The sequence below is a fragment of the Eleginops maclovinus genome, chromosome 4, assembly GCF_036324505.1.
Source record: "Eleginops maclovinus isolate JMC-PN-2008 ecotype Puerto Natales chromosome 4, JC_Emac_rtc_rv5, whole genome shotgun sequence".
Lineage (NCBI taxonomy): Eukaryota > Metazoa > Chordata > Actinopteri > Perciformes > Eleginopidae > Eleginops > Eleginops maclovinus.
Window position 1 is genome coordinate 23,327,561 of NC_086352.1, and position 19,766 is coordinate 23,347,326.

The 19,766-nt window shown below is 41.4% G+C and overlaps 1 protein-coding gene across 1 annotated transcript in view; it reads right to left on the minus strand.

The window, feature by feature from the left end:
- Positions 1-18,593, minus strand: part of fbn1 (fibrillin 1) — a 56,293-nt gene extending 37,700 nt beyond the window's left edge. The window contains 17 exon segments of the mRNA XM_063881437.1: positions 289-441; positions 1,193-1,315; positions 2,219-2,341; positions 3,110-3,235; positions 3,403-3,522; positions 3,612-3,764; positions 4,331-4,582; positions 4,688-4,840; positions 5,937-6,062; positions 7,173-7,298; positions 8,292-8,489; positions 13,291-13,386; positions 13,769-13,864; positions 14,692-14,790; positions 15,869-15,951; positions 17,866-18,154; positions 18,345-18,593. Of these exon segments, the coding sequence (XP_063737507.1) occupies positions 289-441; positions 1,193-1,315; positions 2,219-2,341; positions 3,110-3,235; positions 3,403-3,522; positions 3,612-3,764; positions 4,331-4,582; positions 4,688-4,840; positions 5,937-6,062; positions 7,173-7,298; positions 8,292-8,489; positions 13,291-13,386; positions 13,769-13,864; positions 14,692-14,790; positions 15,869-15,951; positions 17,866-18,056 (2,218 nt within the window). The 5' untranslated portion in view covers positions 18,057-18,154; positions 18,345-18,593.
- Positions 18,594-19,766: the final 1,173 nt, after the last annotated feature.

Here is a 19,766-nt window from a genome sequence, read left to right on the forward strand (position 1 = left end):
TGTGTGTGTGTGTGTGTGTGTGTGTGTGTGTGTGTGTGTTTATAACATCTAAGCTGGTGTGTCAGAGAGGAGGACACTTTTTTTCTGGTCATCCTGACTTTGACGGGTGCGTTTTAAATTAAACTTAAGCTATGTATGTGTGTGTGTGTGTGTGTGTGTGTGTGTGTGTGTGTGTGTGTGTGTGTGTGTGTGTGTGTGTGTGTGTGTGTGTGTGTGTGTGTGTGTGTGTGTAGGTGCCAGGAGGTTGCTCCATATGTGTAAAGGGTGGAGTGATTTGAATATCCGCACCAGAGCTTTGTGGTGGGCAGGGTTGGCAGGGCTCTCCGTAGGCGTACCCGGTGCTGGCACAGCAGCACTCCGACTTGGTAACAGCTCCAAATAATGGTCTAACACACTGCCCTCGCTTGTAGCCACCATAACAAGAACTGCGCATATGTGTATCTGTTTCGGGACAAAAAAAGACAAGTGTGTGTGAGAATCAAAGATGACGCAAAGAGATCTGGAAAGAAGCTAGAAAAAGAGCAAAGCAGAGAGAAACGAGAGGCGGGAGTCAACAGCTCTAATAAACAACAACACTGGCAAAACAAACTGTTGCTCTCCCCCAGTGATTTGACGCACCCTCCTGTGCTGAAATTGTTCTGACGAAAAACTCACCCAGGCCAGACCACAGTATTTCAACACTTAACACAATACACAGTGTAATTTGGGGGAAATAGCAATGTTTAGAATAAAACATTGTCAGGTCTGCTCTACTAGTGCCAGTCCAGGAAATGGGAACACGAGCAGGCCGGAAAACATTCATCAACACATCAATGCTCATTAATGATAGTGAGTGTGTGTTGGATAAGCTGTTGGTAAAGTATATAACAGTGTGATCATACAATCATTTGGGAACTATGAGGTTTTAGTTGCTTGAAAAAGAGTGATAATTTTGACAAAAACTTTTCCAATGACCAGTAGTACAAATTACTTTTATAAGACAGAGAAATAGTACAAAATAAAACTCGAAAGTAAGTTGTATCTTTTCTGTGCAGCAAAGGAGAACTTTTCCTGAAGTTTCAGCCAGACTTCTGACTTAAACAGGAAGAAACATGCTGGATACTAAAAGAAGTTTGTTTGTCTTGCCTATAAGATTACTGTTTGCCATGGTCTCAAAAATGAATATATTCCTGAAAACAAAACATTTACTCACCAACACAGACCCGTCCATCCAGGCCCACTGCCATCCCCGCCATACACTCACAGCGGAAGGAGCCCTCTGTGTTGATGCAGTGGCCATTCATACACATGCCTGGAGTCTCACACTCATCAATGTCTAGAAAACAGATGCAGAAAAAATAACTTCTCTTTACAAAATAAATGGTAAGAGGAAATTTACAATTTCCTGCTGAAACATTATTAAAGTCCTCAGGTGCTTGATTCATTTAGAAAAAGATTGAACCAGAACGTCTGCACAGTTTCAGTTTTATGACCTCAACTAAGAAAACATAATTTTCTTTCCCCTTGATCCCATCTGGGTATTACAATAATTTTCATAATGAGCATAAACAATGATATTGCATGCACGCATAACGGTGTGTGTGTGTTCTGTCTGGGTCTGTTGTGGAAAAGACTGTAGATGTAAATGATGAGGCCCCTGGGCCCCTTTAGACTACACATTTCATTAATGACTGGATACATCAGGACACTTCACCGACTCCCTACTCTCCTATTTATTTATTCGGCTATGACTTAACCGGGTCAGTGTCTCAGAGATCAAACGTCTGCATCTGAAGCCATGTGGAGCAAAACGGCTGCAAAGAAATACTAGTTTTCAACGGAAATGTTTTTGTAGTTTTACAGTACATTATATTCATTTAAACTTTGTTGCATCTAAGGTTCCACATATCATTGTAATATCTGACAAAATGGTGAATAAATTGTTATGTGACAAGTTTGCACTGAACAAGTTTAAGGTGATCCGTCTGCTAGAACTAAAAATAGGCGGGGCCCAAAAATGCATGTCCAGCTGGCCTGCCGGGATGCTGGGGGACTTTTCCAATGCTTGTAGGGGGATTTTTGGCTTGTTTGCTAAGAGCCACTAACATGCAAGAGAGGTAACCATCTGCAAGCTTTGTTAAAAGTTTAATAACTTCAAATATCTTCTAGTGTTGAAGCCTGGTATATAAGAATTTTGAGATGTGTTGGTAATAATCTGTTGTGCCTTCAGACAACTCACCTATACACATGCGTCCACTGCCGTCAAGCAGGAATCCAGGTTTACAGATGCATTTGAAGCTACCATCATCATTGATACACAGACCATTGAGGCACATGTTCCTGATTAGACACTCATCCTGGTCTGTGGATAAATGGAAACAAATGGAAATGTAGTGGTTAAAGTCACAATTGGGGTGTAGTCTCTTCACAACATACTTAAAAAACAAGACATTTGAACAATGTCTTTTTGCTTTTGAGAACCAAACTCTATAATTATGGATTTTGGAGCATGCTTGACAAAAACAACAGGCATGATTAGGAATACACTTCATTTCATACAACTTAATTCTCATGTGTAAATAATATAATCTGACTGATGTGTGAGATTTGACTAATATTTATAACTGTTCCTAACGCCACATTGGAAGGCTGGTAAAATCTTTGATACCGCAGCACATTTTTAGTTTTTGGAAGCTATTTATAAAGTACCTTCCTAAGCTATTTGGCCCTTAAAAAGAAAAAAAGTATTCCTGTGATGGATGATGATCTAATGATGATACTCTAAAGCAAGTTTGCAAGATTTGCAAAACTTAACAGCACACTAAAATGAATGGAAACAAATGAATGCCTGCAAGGTAAGCACAAATAAATAAACAAATCTAACATAAAAATAATATGGAAAAAGGTTGGTAGTAATATAAAATGATCATATTTTGTAGTTAATGGGCTTAAACACATAAAAGCAATACCATGATAATTTATTGCACTCATGCCTCCTACAGGCATTGGTATTAAAACGACCCCTAACAAATTCACAGTCTATTAAATGTAAATATTACATTTACTGTATTAATTACAGAGAAGTACCCATGTCTCAAGTCAATAAATGTGATATCAGTACTTTACAAACCTTGACAGTTTTTGCCGTCAGATGTAATCTCAAATCCAGCATTGCAGACACAATGGAAGCTGCCCACAGTGTTCACACAGCGGCCGTTATTGCAGATGCGACCGTTCGCAACACACTCATCTAGATCTGGCAGAAACAAACAGATTGTACAGTTAACACATACATCTTTGGCTGTGATTGGCTGTGCATGTGTGTGTGTGTGTGTGTGTGTGTGTGTGTGTGTGTGTGTGTGTGTGTGTGTGTGTGTGTGTGTGTGTGTGTGTGTGTGTTTGTGTGTGTGTGTGGTGTGTAACCTCTGCACTCTGTCCTGGTTGCAGTAGTCTGGAATCCAGCGGGACACTGACAGATGTAAGACCCAGGGGTGTTCACACATTCTCCGTGTGCACATGGGCTTCTCTCGCATTCGTCATCATCTGGAGAAATAACATAAAGCTTATAAACCTTCTTCACCTTCATCTTCGTCCAGTTTAGAAACGTGTTCCCTATTCTATCAGGAACTTACCCAAGCATTCTCCTCTTCCATCCAACCTAAAGCCCATGTTGCACTCACAACGATATCCAATGCTCGGCATGGGAATACACCTGCCATTCAGGCAGAGGTTACGGAAGGCCTGGCACATGTTGGTGATGTTCTGCGTAAGGATAACCCCACTTCCTGATAACATAATTCACGTAAAAATAAGGACGAATTTACAGTTTTTGTTTTAGTAAGTTTAGATTTTTTTTGTGATATTCATTTTGAAGGAGCTTAGGTAATTAGAAAAATATTACAGAATAATGTAAGATCCCAAGTGCTTGAAAAAACAATGGCATCCAGAAGTAAAGCAATACCATTCTCATTGGGGCAAGAAAGCTCTTAGTTGTTTGATCTTCTTAAGAAACGACAAAACTGTGCCAAACTCACTTGGTTTAGATCCTATTACGTTATTGCGGAAGATTTCGCCAAAATGTTTGTTTAGATAGGACATTTTCTGCACATATTTAATCCCAATATTTACTGAAATACCCAGAAGTTATAAGAAGCAGTGAAAGTTTTTCATCTAGCTGGTTAGCTAGAGGGTTGTGCGTGCTCAAAAATTGAATTTTGAACACAACAACAAAAGAGCAGTTCCAGGTTAATTATTAGACATCCATTCAGTAAGACCAGAATAATAAACTACCTAGGCACACACTTGTCACACGTCATGAATGTGAATTCAACAAAAGACAGCAGAAGCGTACCTGGTGGCGGCTGTAAAGGTAGTTGTCCTGGAAAGGGGAATTGCCCTGGAATTGGTCCAGGAATTTGACCCGGTCCTTGGCCAGGGCCCTGGATGGGAATTTGACCAGGATAAATGGGAACTTGGCCAGGAGTATGACCAGGATATGGAAGTGGGTAAATGCCAGGGAGGTCAGGACTCCCTGGGACACGACCAGGAATCTGACCTCCACCAGTCCCATCAGGTATTTGGATGCACAGTTTCTGGTACTCTTCTAAAATGACAAAAACCAATAGGAGGTAAGCACCGTGTTGAGACATGGAGACAGATAGCTGAGAACAAGACATTTAAAGCAATGTGTGATGGTAAATTACCCCACCTGATCCACGAATGGGGCACATTTCAGGGGCGGATCCGTCAGACCAACACCGTCCACTATCACAGCAACACTGAATTTTGGTCAACAGCTGTGAGTTTTGGTTGGCGCAGCGCCCATTCAGCACGCTAGCGTAGCAGTACCCACCACGAGAATCTGTGGGAAACAGCACAGCAGGTAGTTAAACTAACCGTCCTGTATGGAATATGGCATGTGTTGTCTGCATGTTGAGCAAATTGGCAGGAGAACAATCAAAAGCAGTGGTGGTTGCTTCAGATTTTCCATCATTTGGACGATGGAAGCCATTTCCAATAGCCATCAATTCATATTTATGAGAACCTTTCCTACATCCTGCAGTTTCTGGCACTGTGCAACAGCATGACTAACACTCAGGTTCCCCATTAACATAAATATATCATGTCGTGTTTCACACCCAACCCATCCAGCGCATTCACATGGAGAAACTGACTGCCTATACCACTGATTGCTTGGTTAAGTTCGACAAGATGACAGGCAAGCGAAGAGTTGGTTGGAAGAAAAACAGTTGGGCCCTGTAAGAGTTGGAGTGGACTGTGCTGCTGGAGCAATAGACTCAGACATTCCTTCCTCACAAACATCCTCTCCTCGGGGGGTAATGTGAGCGTGTGTTTGCATATGTTTGTGTGTAATCCAAGTGTGTATGCATGCGCATGTGAGTATGTGTGTGTATATCTACTGGACTATTCTGACTCAAATTCCTCCGTAAAGTAGGTCTGTTTTTGGTCAAAACTGAGCTGAACTTAAGAGCTTTGCAGCCTTTTTTGGTGATTGTGTGTGCATGTGTGTGTGAGACACTCTATTCACTGTTCACACAGACTGACAGACACAAGCATATTTCACTTCTTCCAACTGTGTGTCAAAAAACAAAGTCTAAGGAGTTAGACTTTGGAGTTTACTTTACTCTTCACATGTCCTCCTCAGTTTAAAGAGAATATAGTTCATTGTTGTGAAGCTAGAAACAAGTGACTACTGACCTAAATCCTACCAGCTGGAACGTTGGACTGATTTCAGCTCATTCTGCTCTTAGTCACAGGCATGAAGGGAGAAGAACCAAAATGGGGTGGAAGAAGTAAAAAAGAAATAGGCGCCCCCTTTTTCACTCAACTTCTTTGTCTCAAATTTCCTCTACCCTAGTAACAATGAACCAAAGCAAATACAATGCAGTTGATTATACTATGCAGAGGTGTGACAGCTAGTGTGACAGATGGCTCACCTATACACTTGGATCCATCCAAAGACGTGTAATATCCCTGGGGACACTTGCAGAAGTAGCTGCCAACAGTATTAGAGCATTCACCTACACCACAGAGACCTTGGATGTTTGCACACTCGTCCAGATCTACAGAGAGCGGAGGAAAAGACAAAAAACGAAAACATAATTTTTTCCAAACACTTGAGGATTGCTTCCTGTTCGTTAAAAACTGCACAGAAATCATAACTGTTGGTGAAAACGATTAAACTGAAATATGAATGTCTTCAAGAGTGACTAAAACACATGTTGGCAATGACAATGGAAATAAGGCATTGTAACAGGATATTAAATCCAGGGGCCTCCGTAGCTGCTCTTCTGTTAGCACCATTGCACCAAGTCTGTTAAGGAACTGTAACTTAGACCTGTTTAAAATGCGTTATACACAGTCAAGACGTTTTCCACCAATTATTTCTGGCCATAAAGTAGCACACTGAGTCTGCAAATGAGTTTCTACAATAGCCTGTTCAGTCTGTTACACTAGAGTTGAGCTTCGTCTGGAAATTGTAATTTTCAGGTCTCCATAGCAAATATTTTTTAAGTGTGGAGGAACTAAGGTGATGCAGAGAGGAAGAATTTAGATCAGATTCTTTGACACCTGACACATTCAAAAGTGTGTTTTTGATTCGAAATGCAAGTAAGAAAACATTAGGAAGTCTTGGTTGATAATCAGATCTCTAGTCAGTCTAAGGTTAATAATCAGGATCCACAACTGAGTCAAAAACAACTTTTTTTCTGTCTTACCTGACCAAGAATCTGATTCAAAGCGATCATGTTAGCTAGCTAAAATGCCAAATAGTCACACAAAGTGACAAAGAGTAAAATGTATTATATGGTAATACTTATGTGTACTAGCATTAGCTAGCATTAGCCTCCATAAGCCACTGGGCATACCAGACCGAGTAGGGTTGTAGCAGCAAAGCCCCTGAGTGAATTGAATTTAGCAATGGTGCATTTTGGTTAAATTAAACCTGTTTCAATGGGAGGGCAAAGTGGCGTATGTGTGGTCTTTCCCCACAAAGTAATAATCAGAATACCACAACTGAGGTAAGGTTAACCATAAATAGATGGATGTGAATTTTCACAATATTAATTAAAAACTTTTAAATTGATTTATTCCAGCCTACTCTTTAATTCAAGCTTACACTGAAAGTCAGACATTTCAAAGTTTATTGTGATGGCTGCTAGGTTAATTCTTACCATCACATTTCTGTGAGACCTCGTTGAACTTGTGCCCAGCGGGGCATTTACATTCAAAGGATCCCACTGTGTTGATACAGTTTCCTCCTTGACAGATGCCAGGGATGGCCTGGCACTCATCCACATCTGTACATACAAAGTATACAATTATTTCACACTCTAACACAAACATGGGATCACAGATTCGTGTAATGTACAAAAAAAGGAAAATGACACAGAGATGGTAATGCAACTCAGTACAGGGGCAGGAGAGCAACTTTAACATAGAAATCTGCATACGCCTGGATAAGCATGGATTTAAATTGGGTCTGTTTTAACAGTCTGGCTCTGACTTTCCTGCGATCAACAGAGTGACAAGGGAAAAGAAAAGGGAGAGAGAGGAATGTCTCCTGCAGGAGAAACAGAAATTAAAGCCAAGTCGACCAAGGAAGAGATGGAAATAAAGAAAGGAAAGGTCTACCGTCAAACAGAAGGTTACAGTTGTGATCATAAACAATGACGTTTGTGTATGAAGATTTGTTGCAAGAAGGTTCGATATGTCATCAGGGAATTGAGCACTAGGTTTTGGAAACTTTTGGGAAAAAACAAATTTCATGATCAAATGAAATGAAATTAATGTATTTGACAGATAAAAATGTGGGTCTCCCCAGGAGGCTGTGACCTGATGCAGTCAGACCACTGCATGTTCCTCTGGGTCCTGGCTCCGATCTGCCTCCCCTGCAGAGGTTCTGATGTTGTTGGGTCTGAGGCAGACAGGCAGAGGGCCGTGTTACCAGGAATGAGCTCTCCCACGTGGCACTGCCACTGACCCGTGTTACTGACTCTGACAGTCCCGCCACAGTGTGTGTCTGCGGGCATTCCATACACATGTGGGAGGCACTGCCACCCACCCCAATTCAACCCAATTAGAACTAATCCTCTGGAGAAGGGATGATGGGTAGAGATGAGGGAACGACAGAGGAAGAGGGGTGAATGCAGACAAGGAGGGGGAAGGAGTTAAAGCGGGCAAAAAGGATAGAAGCAGCACTTTTCTAGCTGAAGGAGAGAGGAGGGGGGGTAACAGAGAAAAACACAGACAGAAAACTGAAAAAAAGACAGAATCTGAGGAACAGACTTTACCTTGGCACGCCCCGGTGCGGTGATTTGGTATGAACCCTCGTCGGCAGGGGTGAGGCTGGGCTGGGCACATCTCGCAGGGGTGACCCCATGCTCGTCCCACTGTGGCGCAGCACAATGTCTTTGTGCACACAATGCCTGTGAGCTGGCCCTGGCACATCTGGTTGTGCACCGAAGCGAAGCACGGCCCGGTGCGGTAATCTACAAAGCCAAAGCAGGAGTTTGTGTTGGAAACTTTACTTAGTTTCTTCATTTTGAGTTCAAACACAATGCTAATTTGCAAATATGATAGCCATTCCAGCCCCTATCAATTACTTATATTGGTTTAAGTCTTTTAGTTTCAAAACTAGTTTAAACAATGCATTTGAGAGCTAAAGCCAAAACTGATAAAACCTCAAACATTGACTTGATTCTGTGAGTTAAAAACGTTAAACAAACAGAAAGGCTAAAACTGAATGAAATGTAGCTTGTCTACAACTCACTTACATTATGAGTGATGCCAGAGTGGACCGTAACACACACCATAAAGAAAGCATTGTCTTTTCCTGGCATTTTAATCAGTCTGGCTCTCAGGTGCATTGTACGTTTATGTGTGTGTGTGTGTGTGTGTGTGTGTGTGTGTGTGTGTGTGTGTGTGTGTGTGTGTGTGTGTGTGTGTGTGTGTGTGTGTGTGTGTGTGTGTGTGTGTGTGTGTGTGTGTGTGTGTGTGTGTGTGTCTGAAAAGCAGAGATAGGGAATGGGTCTGGAAAACCTTTTAGAGTTGTGTGGGCGGCTGTGGAAAGTAATCGAAACGAGCTAGAATAAGCAAGGAGACACAGACAATGAAAAATCAGTCTAGTGCACATTTTATATGATCACCAATTCTTCAGTAACATGTAGTAAGTTTTAAGGCAATATGATATATGTGTATATAATATCATTCACCTTGTAGTGTGTTTTTTAGCTTTAATTATTATTCCCAATAGGTGGAATAGGTCATCATCCCTAAGGCCGGCAGAGGCTGGGCGTGTCTATGAAACACAGTAGGTGATTTCCACACTGCTACAGCAGCCTAGAGTTAAAACTGAACAGCTTTAATAAATATGAGCTCAAAAGTGTGAAGAAAGTACCTCCGTCCAGATTTCTTCACCTCTCCTCCCCTTCAAACTGGTTTAGTATTCATTCCCTTGATCCCACTGCTTGCATGCATCCACCTTCCAATCCACTCTCTCCAAACACCACTCGTTAGTTGCATACTCCTCACTGATATAAAAATATCACTGAATCTAATCAGGTGAAAAATTGTAAGATGGCGAACAAAGATAGGGACGGAGAGAAAGAAAGGGTGAAAAACTCATCCCTCCCAAAAGAATCTGGCCCAGATCCAAAAGCAAAAATCATTTCCACATTTCACGGCAGACAACAGACAGGGGAGAGGAAAGAGGGAGAACGGTTCCAACAGCGCAGTCATTTAAAACAAACGAGACATTGTGCGTTTCCCGTGCGGACCGGGGCCCAGCCTAGACCCGTCACGTGCACCACAGCCTCCACGGTCTCTCCGCCTCTGGCACCAGAGTGAAACAGAACTGGGTCATCTCTCCTTCTTTCTCACTCCCTCCTGCTCAGCCTCTACAGGATACCAAATTATGTTGATTCTTTGTCTCCATCCACCCAGCAGTAGAAAGGAATTAAGGACATTTACTCAAGTACAGTTTTGAGGTACTTTTTAATTACTTGAGTATTTCCATTTTGGGGCAACCTCCTCATCACAACATTTCTGATAGAAACGTTGTACTTCTGAATCACCTATATTAGTTTGAGAGCTAGCTAGAAGTGAGTAATTGCTACTTTGAAGATTAAGTTGCATGCTTATCACAAGATCAAATCAGATAATATGATGCTTTGTAGCCTAACTATGTATATAAATATATCACATGACTTGAGCTCAAAACAACGCCAACATTTTTTAAATTCTTTTTTCTAGACCAGGCAAAATCCAAAAAGACCTCGAACTCGACTCAGCCCTTGAAACCAATGACTCTTGACTTCACTTGGACTTGGACGTTTTTTTACTTAAACACAGTACCTGTAGTGCAATATTTTAAGAATATTTTACTTAAGTAAGGGATATGAGTACTTATTCAACTGTTGCTTTCAATGACATTCAGCTTTAAGACAAATAAACCCAACCATCTACTTAAAGCCTACATTACGTACCTTACCTACAACAAGAAAACTATACACCTTTTATAGGAAAAAGCAATTACAGGAGCTATGGAAAGTTTCTACAGTACATGGCGCCCGTATAAGCAGACAGTGTAAATAACCCAAGTTTCTCTTTTCATCAGAAAAAAGTTTGTGTCATTACTGTCAGGCTGCCACACATAATCCATATAACATAATACCTGCTCATTACAGAGGAGCGCAAACTCTTAAAAAACTAAAAGATCTGAGCATGAAATAGAACAAAGACAAGCGCAGCACTTAAACAGTCAGCTGACGTAAACAGGGAGAGGCGGACAGCTGTAGGAAGAAAATGGTGTCATTTAATCTGTCATCTCACTGTCTCTCTGTGAACTGCATACAGCTGGGGGATCCACCCATGTCCTGTACATCTGGGAGCAATCAAATGTTTTCACACACAAATGCACTCCAACACACACACACTGAACTTCAGCCAAAGTCCCAGCCCCTCATCCGCAGTCTAGCCAGAGATGATCTCAAAACAGAGCAAAACTTACAAAAATGCTGCACTTGTTTTTGCTGCTTCCTGGTAGCTGCTTTAAAAAAACATGCATCTGACGGAGGGCGGATAGTTTCTTTTGACTCTCATTAGCAGGTGATTTCTTGTCTTTGCAGAGGAAACACAAGGTCGGACTCCTCAATGACCAGTGAATCCTGTTCACAACTCCTCAGTGTGAACAGCAGGGAAGCCGTGGGGAAGGGTTTCCTGATTAACTCTAAAATGTTTGTACACACACTACACAAAAACACACACAAAAATCGTCTGGCAGATGGTCCTTACATGCCTTAACATACTGTATGTGTAAAGTGTGCACATGCATCCGTATGTTTGTGTGTGGTTCCACGCATGTCTAATATCTGGGTGGGGCCTTCCTACTTGGCCAGTCAGCAGATTTCTCCATCCTCTCAGGATTTACAAGTCAAGCGTGCACACAAATGCACACACATGCATACACAAACACATTCAGTTTAGTTGTGTGTTGATCTTACAAGCTCGACCTTAGAACTCCATAGCTAAAGCAGGAGCAATCAGCAGCAGCGTGGCTGGATCTCACCAATCCCACATTCCAACCTAAATCACATTTGTAACCAACAAAGAGCGCGTTGATATACCAGGCTGCATGTTCACTGCAGTAAGCTGTGCCTGGTGTATGGGCCACTGGCCAGCAGATCACCAATCACTTGGCAGGATACAGCTCTGCAGTGGTGGTGTATTAATATTGAGCTCTGATTGCTCCAGGATCTTTCCACATCCAAAGAAACCCCCTGAGTCCTGAGTGCAGCTACCTCTCCCCTGGTCAGAGCATGTGTTTGTTGAAAACCTTGTGTTCTTGCTAAAGTGATAAGATCAAGCTATAATTGAGGCACGGTTCTGTAAATTGCATTAACAATAGTGTGGGGTTGTGCATGTGCTCATGTTTGTGTGAGAGCACAATGGCTTTCCCTTGGGAGGTGGTGATGGATACTAGCCAAGGAAATTCCAGTGAAAGTAACTTAACCCAAAACATGACTGTAACCGTTGGCCTACTTTCCTTACCTCTATTAGTGCAACCAAATGCAAGATGAAGGACCAAATAACTGATCAATTCACAGGACACAAAATATTATATTGTTCATTATTGATCCAACTTGTATGATTAGTAAGACGACAATATGAGGCATTCTTTTCTAAATAAACCTTAAGAGCTTAACAAGTACCAACATTGAAAACATTTTGGTTCCAATATTTTATAGATACTGTGATACGAGCGTCAAAAGGTAAGCCTGTTTTACTATGAAGTCATTATCACAAGCAAACAAGTAAACACCATTCATAAAGCAATGGACAGTTGGTGGCAGTTTGCATGCTCTTCACCATAAGTGGGAAATCAAAGTATTAAAATAGATGGGGTTAAATCTTTTTCCATTCATAATTTATTAATCAGATAAATTAAACAAGAGACACCAACAGCAGAGAGTTTAAGAGGTTCGTTGTAAACATCCACAAGATACTGTGTTCTTGATTTGAATTCCTCATGAGTCTCACAAACCCTTTGGCCAAGCTTCCACAGGAAAGAGTGAAAACCAAAGTCACAGCATGTAGAATTGTGCTTCAGCAGATAAGCGAGGGCGCTTACCCACCAGACAACCAGATATTGTCCTATTCGTTGCAAGATTGAAGAAAGCACTAAAGTGAAAAAAGGACCAATCCACACCCAACTGACAGGCCTTTCCAGCATGGCTTCATTAAAAGGGATATTACTAATTAGGATCTCTGCTGCTAATCCAAATATTAGCTTTACAAGGTCACCCCTTTGACCTTTTCAAGTCATCACCACCACAGACCCCAAACACACACATCAATTGCACAAACATTTGTCTGCACATGAACAAGTTTCACACAAAGTGCAAAGAGCAGGCTTTGTATGTGCTTGTATACCTTGAATATTTTGTTCACATGTGCAAGAGAGCAACCACAGGAGGTTGGGAGGTCTTCAGCTAACAAAGACATCACATTCCCCTGAACGGTGCTTCAGAGCAGATGTGGAAAAATTGGTCATTTCGTAGACCAAGCTTGACATGCAAATGTTCCACAACAAACCACATTCATGGAGCCGGTGGCAGGACTAAGCAGGAATTGTCTTTCGTCACAAAAAACCACAGCCATTCAGCTCAGAGTCACATTTTCGCAGAAGCAGCACATCATACTCTTTGAAAACCACTTCCGCAGTAGTAAGTAGTGAGCGTAGAGTACAGGAACTGCATGTGTGATGTAAGATGTGAGTGTGGCGCTCTTTACCTCTCTCACACTGAGCCCCGGTGAAGCCGTAGGTACACACACATTTGTTGGGGGCCACACACCTTCCTCCATTAAGGCAGCCATTCTCACAAACCGCTGGAGAAGAAAAGAGAGAAAAACAATCAATGGCACAAAGGTCACTGTGACCTCACAAACACATTTTTGACTGTACCTAAAAGATTAATATGGTATTTAGGACAATTTCACACAAATGGTTTATAACATCAAATGATGACATGAGACATTTTGGAGACACTGTGTTTTTCATCATCAAGTATCTTGGTAAGTACAAAGTTCTTATATCTTATAGGAAGGATGGCCAAAACTAGGGGGGCTGATCTTTGGCCAGCCAGCTTGACTTTTATGCTAGTGCTTTCACAGGAACATGCCATGACAATGTGAACAGGCTCAGGGAGCTTGATAGCATGCTAACATTTGCTAATTAGAAATGGACACTAGCTAAAAAAAAGATCCTTACGTTGCCCACAGTGGTTCCCCACGTAGCCTTTCTGACACTGGCAGTTGTCCTCAGCGCATGTTCCCCCGTTCATACACCGAATATTGCAGTTCTGGACTGTGGGCACAACAACAGAATTACACACACACAGGGTTATGTTAAAAGTTACATTCAGAGTTCACAAACATATGCTGCATATTAGATTTACAACATAAACATAATCCTCTCTGAACTCTGAAAGCCATGCTGGGATATCATTTCACAGCAATTTATGGTGTGCAAACAGATGAGCACATTGGGTTGACACGCTGTGAGCTGCAAGAAGAGCAACAATGAGGAGATGTTGACTATGGATCATTTCCAAAGCACACACACACACACACACACAAACAATCTAAGAAATTGACCGGTATTTTCAAGAACGTGATTGCAACACACAATATATCGATTGCTTAAAGCAGTTTCAAGGTTATTTTTTCAGGAAGTTTTTTGGCATAGTATCTCATATTTAAATACCATGCTAGTTAGTGCTCATTACTCCTGATGAGGAGACGGAAACGTAGGAGAAAAATGCAAAAGCCATATTGCGGTTTGAACAAAAATAATCTGAGCCAATTAGATAATCTTTTTCATATACTACAGAGGAAAGCTACATATTTACGATTGCATGGTTTTCAACATCTGTCAGTGCTTCTCATTGTTGTTCCTGCAATAAATGTTTTTCTCCAGATTAAAACTCCTTTAAAACAAAAAGCAAAGCCAGGGAGGTGGACAACGCCGTACTTTCAAGAAACACCTAGTTCTGACATACAATCTTATTTACATACATCATCAATCAAGTCAAATACCAGTTAACTCCCTTATCTATGTACACTATATTATAAAGCCATCGAGCAAGCTTCAAAAGAGTTTTCCTTGGGAAAGTGGACGTGCAGATGAATGACCTGATTTGGATCCACAGGCTGGGGAGATCTGGCCAGTGGGGCAGGTGCACATGTTGGGTCTGGAGCAGAAACCGTCTCCACATGAACTTCGGCAGATCGCTGTAAAGATGAACATTTGGTAAAACAACATAAAAAACGTTGTTTGTCAGGTACAAGATTAATCAGCAGTCCAATTCTGACTCTATTGTGCCACGGTTTGTCTTGATTGTGCGTAATAGAAATTCTATGTTGTGTATCTGTTGCTTACTTAACTCTAGTGTATCATATTTTAGAACTCATACAGAATGGCCACTACTAAAAAAAAAACACACAATTTTCAAACAGCCTTTTCTTCCGTGAGTTTCCTTGCTATTATTGTGTACCAGTGTATGTTTTGAGTTGGCGCTAGATGTTTTTCGCTCAGTAGTTCTCTTTCCCACAGACTAATGTTGGCATGGTCCCCGCCCCTTGCTCCCATCAGGTAGAGTCCAGCAAGTGACCCCTATTCCCCGAACCCCACTGCTAAACAATGTCATTAGAGCCGCAACAGGCATTTGTCCAGCCGACCAGCCAGACTGCAATCACACAAATCTACAGCCTCTCAGACTTTCCTGTCTACCAGGGGGAGAGGGGGGAGAGAGAAAAGGAACAACCACTGCCAGAATGCCAGAGGAAATGGACCACAATTAATTACCAAATTCCCAATTATTTTATGTCATGTTAAGAGCTCTCTTAGCAGCATTAACTCATACCGATGTACATTTATTGGGAAATATTTGAAAGTACATTTTTCATATACACTGAGGGTTATTTTAATTACAATAATGAAATAATTCCTGTGTTTACTTTTGTACCTGTTGTTGAACCATCTGAATGCATAAAAGAAATCTGTAAATGGTTGGTATTTAGCTCAGTTCAAAAATGGAGATAAATTAATTTCTTATGCGGTCAATCAATACATATTCAAGACTGGTTTGCAAGAATCACATTCCTGTTGGATGTTATCTGCACCAAAGAAGATATTTTCAGAAAATGAAACATGCACTCACTTTCCATCCCAATCATATAATACTATGACTGGATGGCGCCATTAAACACAGCTGGACTGTTTAAACTACCACCAGTGACAACGATGAAGAGCTCCAAGTTCTACCTGAGCTGAATTTACAACAGTAGAGGAGAAATTAGTGATACTTACGAACAATGCACTGGTTTCCTCCAGTCAAGGTCTTCCAGCCAGGGCAGCAGTAAGCATTGTTCCTTGAGCCACAAACATTGGGTCTGTGGAAAATGCAGCATCAAGGGTCAATTATCCTTGTCACACAGTTCAAATTACTCTCAAGTCAAGTTAATTCTATTCATACAGAGCATAATCAACTATGTATTTTTGAGGGCTTTACAATCTGTACAACATGCAACACTCTCTGTCCTTAGACCCTAGATTACTGATCCACATACTGAAAGATGACAATCTTCTGTCCAATTTCTATAATAAGCACGATAACACACAGCTTCTCCCAAGTGACTGAAATTAAGATTTCCCAGCCCTCTAAAAAAGCACATAAATGCATTTCTGAAATCATCCTGTGTAACAACACTACAGTCAACGTTTTTCCCTTTTGACAACATAGTGTGAAGCCAGACTTACGTATGACCCATCATCATGGGTGTCATGAGTAGTGAGAAACGTAATCAAAAGTGATTTGTTTCCTTCCTTTTAAGATAAGAGGCACCAGCCAGAAACTCAATATCGTTATTTGTCCACATTTGCCAAAAATCACTGGATCATATTCCAGAGAAGAAGTCTAGACCAAGCTAAACGTAAGCATTCAAACATATTATTAACATCTTAGTTGTTAAAGTCGGTTTTGGCATTGGATATGATGAACTGGTATTGATCAAGCTTAACTAGCATTTCACAATAAAGGAGTTTAAAAATAAACTATAGAGTGTTGACATATCTAGTGACTTCCTAGATTCCTCCTTTGATCCCTCCTTGGATCTTGACCCTTGGGTTGGAAACCAGTGGACTAAAATATGTTACACTTTGGTGTGCTAGTGCTACTGCTACTGTCAGACGTGGCCCGGCATGCAGCACTTGGCACTTCCCAATAAAAAAAAATATGGTGATGGATGAGAATATTATGCTGCACAAGGTGTTTGAAGAAAGGTGATGCACCTGTGAAAAAAAGCATTCCATCTGACATGGAAATGAACGCCTGGGCCATCCTGCCACCTACAGGTCTGTGACAGGCCTACATATGTGAATGTGTAACCACCCACTGAGCATGTGTTGACCCGGAGGTCAGAGTATATACTGTACAGTGTAACTCTACACAGAACTAGGCGGAGAATAATGAAGCCTGTTGGATCTCTGAAACATTCTTGTTACTGGTAAGTCAGCGTGACACAGTATGCAGCCTGTATGCACTTCCTGCCTCCAAACCCAGATGTTCTGATAAATTAACTTAAAGCATGTCAAATAAAAATGCCTGTGGAGAATGCTCATTGAGCTGTCTACTGTGTGACCTTCATCAGCTGTTTGCTGTCATCAGTGGACACAGACATCCTTTCTCTTCTTCTTTCTCTCTGTCTCCCTCTCTCCCTTTCTGCACTCGCACTCGCACACACACACACACACACACACACACACACACACACACACACACACACACACACACACACACACACACACACACACACACACACACACACACACACACACACACACACAACCTCTCCAGCAGTGACCCACTGTGTACAGCTGCAGATGTGATTTATCCATAACTGGGGTGTGGTGTTTTTGGCCAGAAAGAGGATTAGGCTGTTAGTCTCTCTCTCTCCCTCTCTCTGCCACAGCCACACACGACCAATGGCCTCCTTTGTTTGGATTTAATTTATTATTGCAGTGAGCAGGAATGTGATATTCTTGCCAGTATTTAATTACTAAACGTTGCTCCAAGCTTCCCATCACTGACAATGTCACCCATGGGTCTTAGTATGCCTTTTACACTTTTTTTTGTTGTTGAAGGAACAGCAAGTCCTACGTGAGAATAGACACCTGCTCTTACTGTACACAAACAGTTAGACGCTCACTTATATTCAAAGTTTGAAGGGAAACTGGCATGCAGGACAATGAAGAAAAGGAAAAATGTTCCACAATTGGATTTAGTGGGATTATCATAGTCACATTACCCTCTGAGGACGTCCGACCCTCCCCTCCTCTTAGCCCTGCTGGCTCTGGAGTCGGTCTGCTTGGCCATCGGCTCGCTGTCCTCGGTCTCCACCACCTCTGCAGCGTGTCCAAGCTCGGCGCAGAGGGACAGCAAAGCCACCAGAGCCACGGCCAACTGCAGCAGCCGTCCTCGACACTTACTGTCCGGCATATCCACTCTCAAGTGTATACAACTCCAGCCCTCGGTAGAATAAAAGTCTCCTAAACTCGTTTCGTAGCCTCGTCGACCTCTGCAGTCTGGAGTCAAAGCTGCAAAACAATACAAAAAAGTTTGGAAAAGACGCAAAAGGGGAGTGCATGAGATGCTGCGCACAAAAGAAAAACGACTCTTTCTCTGACTTATACTGTTATTAGGTAAGAAGCTGGTAGTTGCAAAAACATACAGTGTAAAAAAAAAATGAAAAACGTACAAAATTGCGCATGAGAGTCGTTACTTTACCTTGTCTCCCGAAAAGGAGATTCGCCTCAGACCCGACAGAGGACGTCTTTACTCTTTCCTGCAGATACTGCTGAATAAACGTTTAGAAGAAAACAGTGGAGAAAAAGAAGAGTTACTAAAACCTTTCGCTAAGTTTCTATAAATAGATGCGCATCGTAAGTTTTGGTGTCTGCTCTTGCGCATCCAGTTGTGTGTTGCCTCTGCACAGATAAGTTATAGGAGCTGATGCATTCCTGAGGATGAGAATGGCAGAACTCACTGTGGCTCTCTCACAGTGCTTTCCTCATCCTTGCTCTGATCAACTTTCCCCCAAACTTTTTTTCTCCTTTCTTCCCCTGCTCTCGCGATACAAAAGCTGGAGAACAAAATTGCACAAGAAAAGCTGTAGACCTTTAGCTTGATATCTAACGGTTACATTTTAATAAACCCAGAGAAGTTTGAAAGAAGAAGACAGAGGTTATAAAACTCTGTTGGATCTGTGTCAAAGTGTGATCCTAAATAATAGACTATGAGATCTGTTGTATGGTTTCGTTTCTTTTTTAAATGCACCTGTTCACTATTTACTGTATATTGTGGCTTGCTAACAGCTGCTAACAAGGAAAGGGAATGCATTGCAACTAAGAACTTTATAAGTGTTGATGAATGATTTACAAACTGTTTGTTTACTGTAGAAAGAGGTACCAAAATGCATTCTAAAGGGAATTATAGCTAAAGGGACATCTTGATAGATATACTTTAATCTACAAAAGCTCAGTCTTCTCTGAATAAATACATATTTTTAAACGGTCTGATTCCTATTCATTTAGTATTGAATAATATCTTACACATATTTTGTCTGCGCCCACTGTATATTATGAGGAATGTTGTCCAGTGCAGTGATATATTTCACACACACACTGCTTCATGTCTGCAGCCACACCCAGCAAATATAGAGTCAGCTTGGCTGCGTTCTCCAGTATGCTATCACTCTAAAAACTCTTGACACTGTATATTCAACAGCATTCGTTTCCACTATCAGATGTTTTCCTTTTTTCTTCCCTTATTATTATACACATTCTCTTCCTACACATTACCACTCAACACTACCTCAACCTGCACTTATCCATACCATATGTGTTGATGTTGCTCATTAGAGTTTCACGTTTTGATCAAGACCAACGTTACACAAAACATGATCACAGGATGTAGCATGTGCACGGTTGAGACAATTTATTTTCTCTTGTTGTTGATCCACACCACTGTACTTTTAAGATGCAACACTCAGTCCCTTTCTGCACCTCTTCTGTAAAGAAAATGGCGGTGACCTGTAAGCTGCTTTAACAGGCGTCTTACTTGTATTATTTCATCTGGTGCACAGGGTAGTATATATATCATTATATGCCACAACTTCTCTTTTCCATCCCCTGACACTCAGGTTGAGGC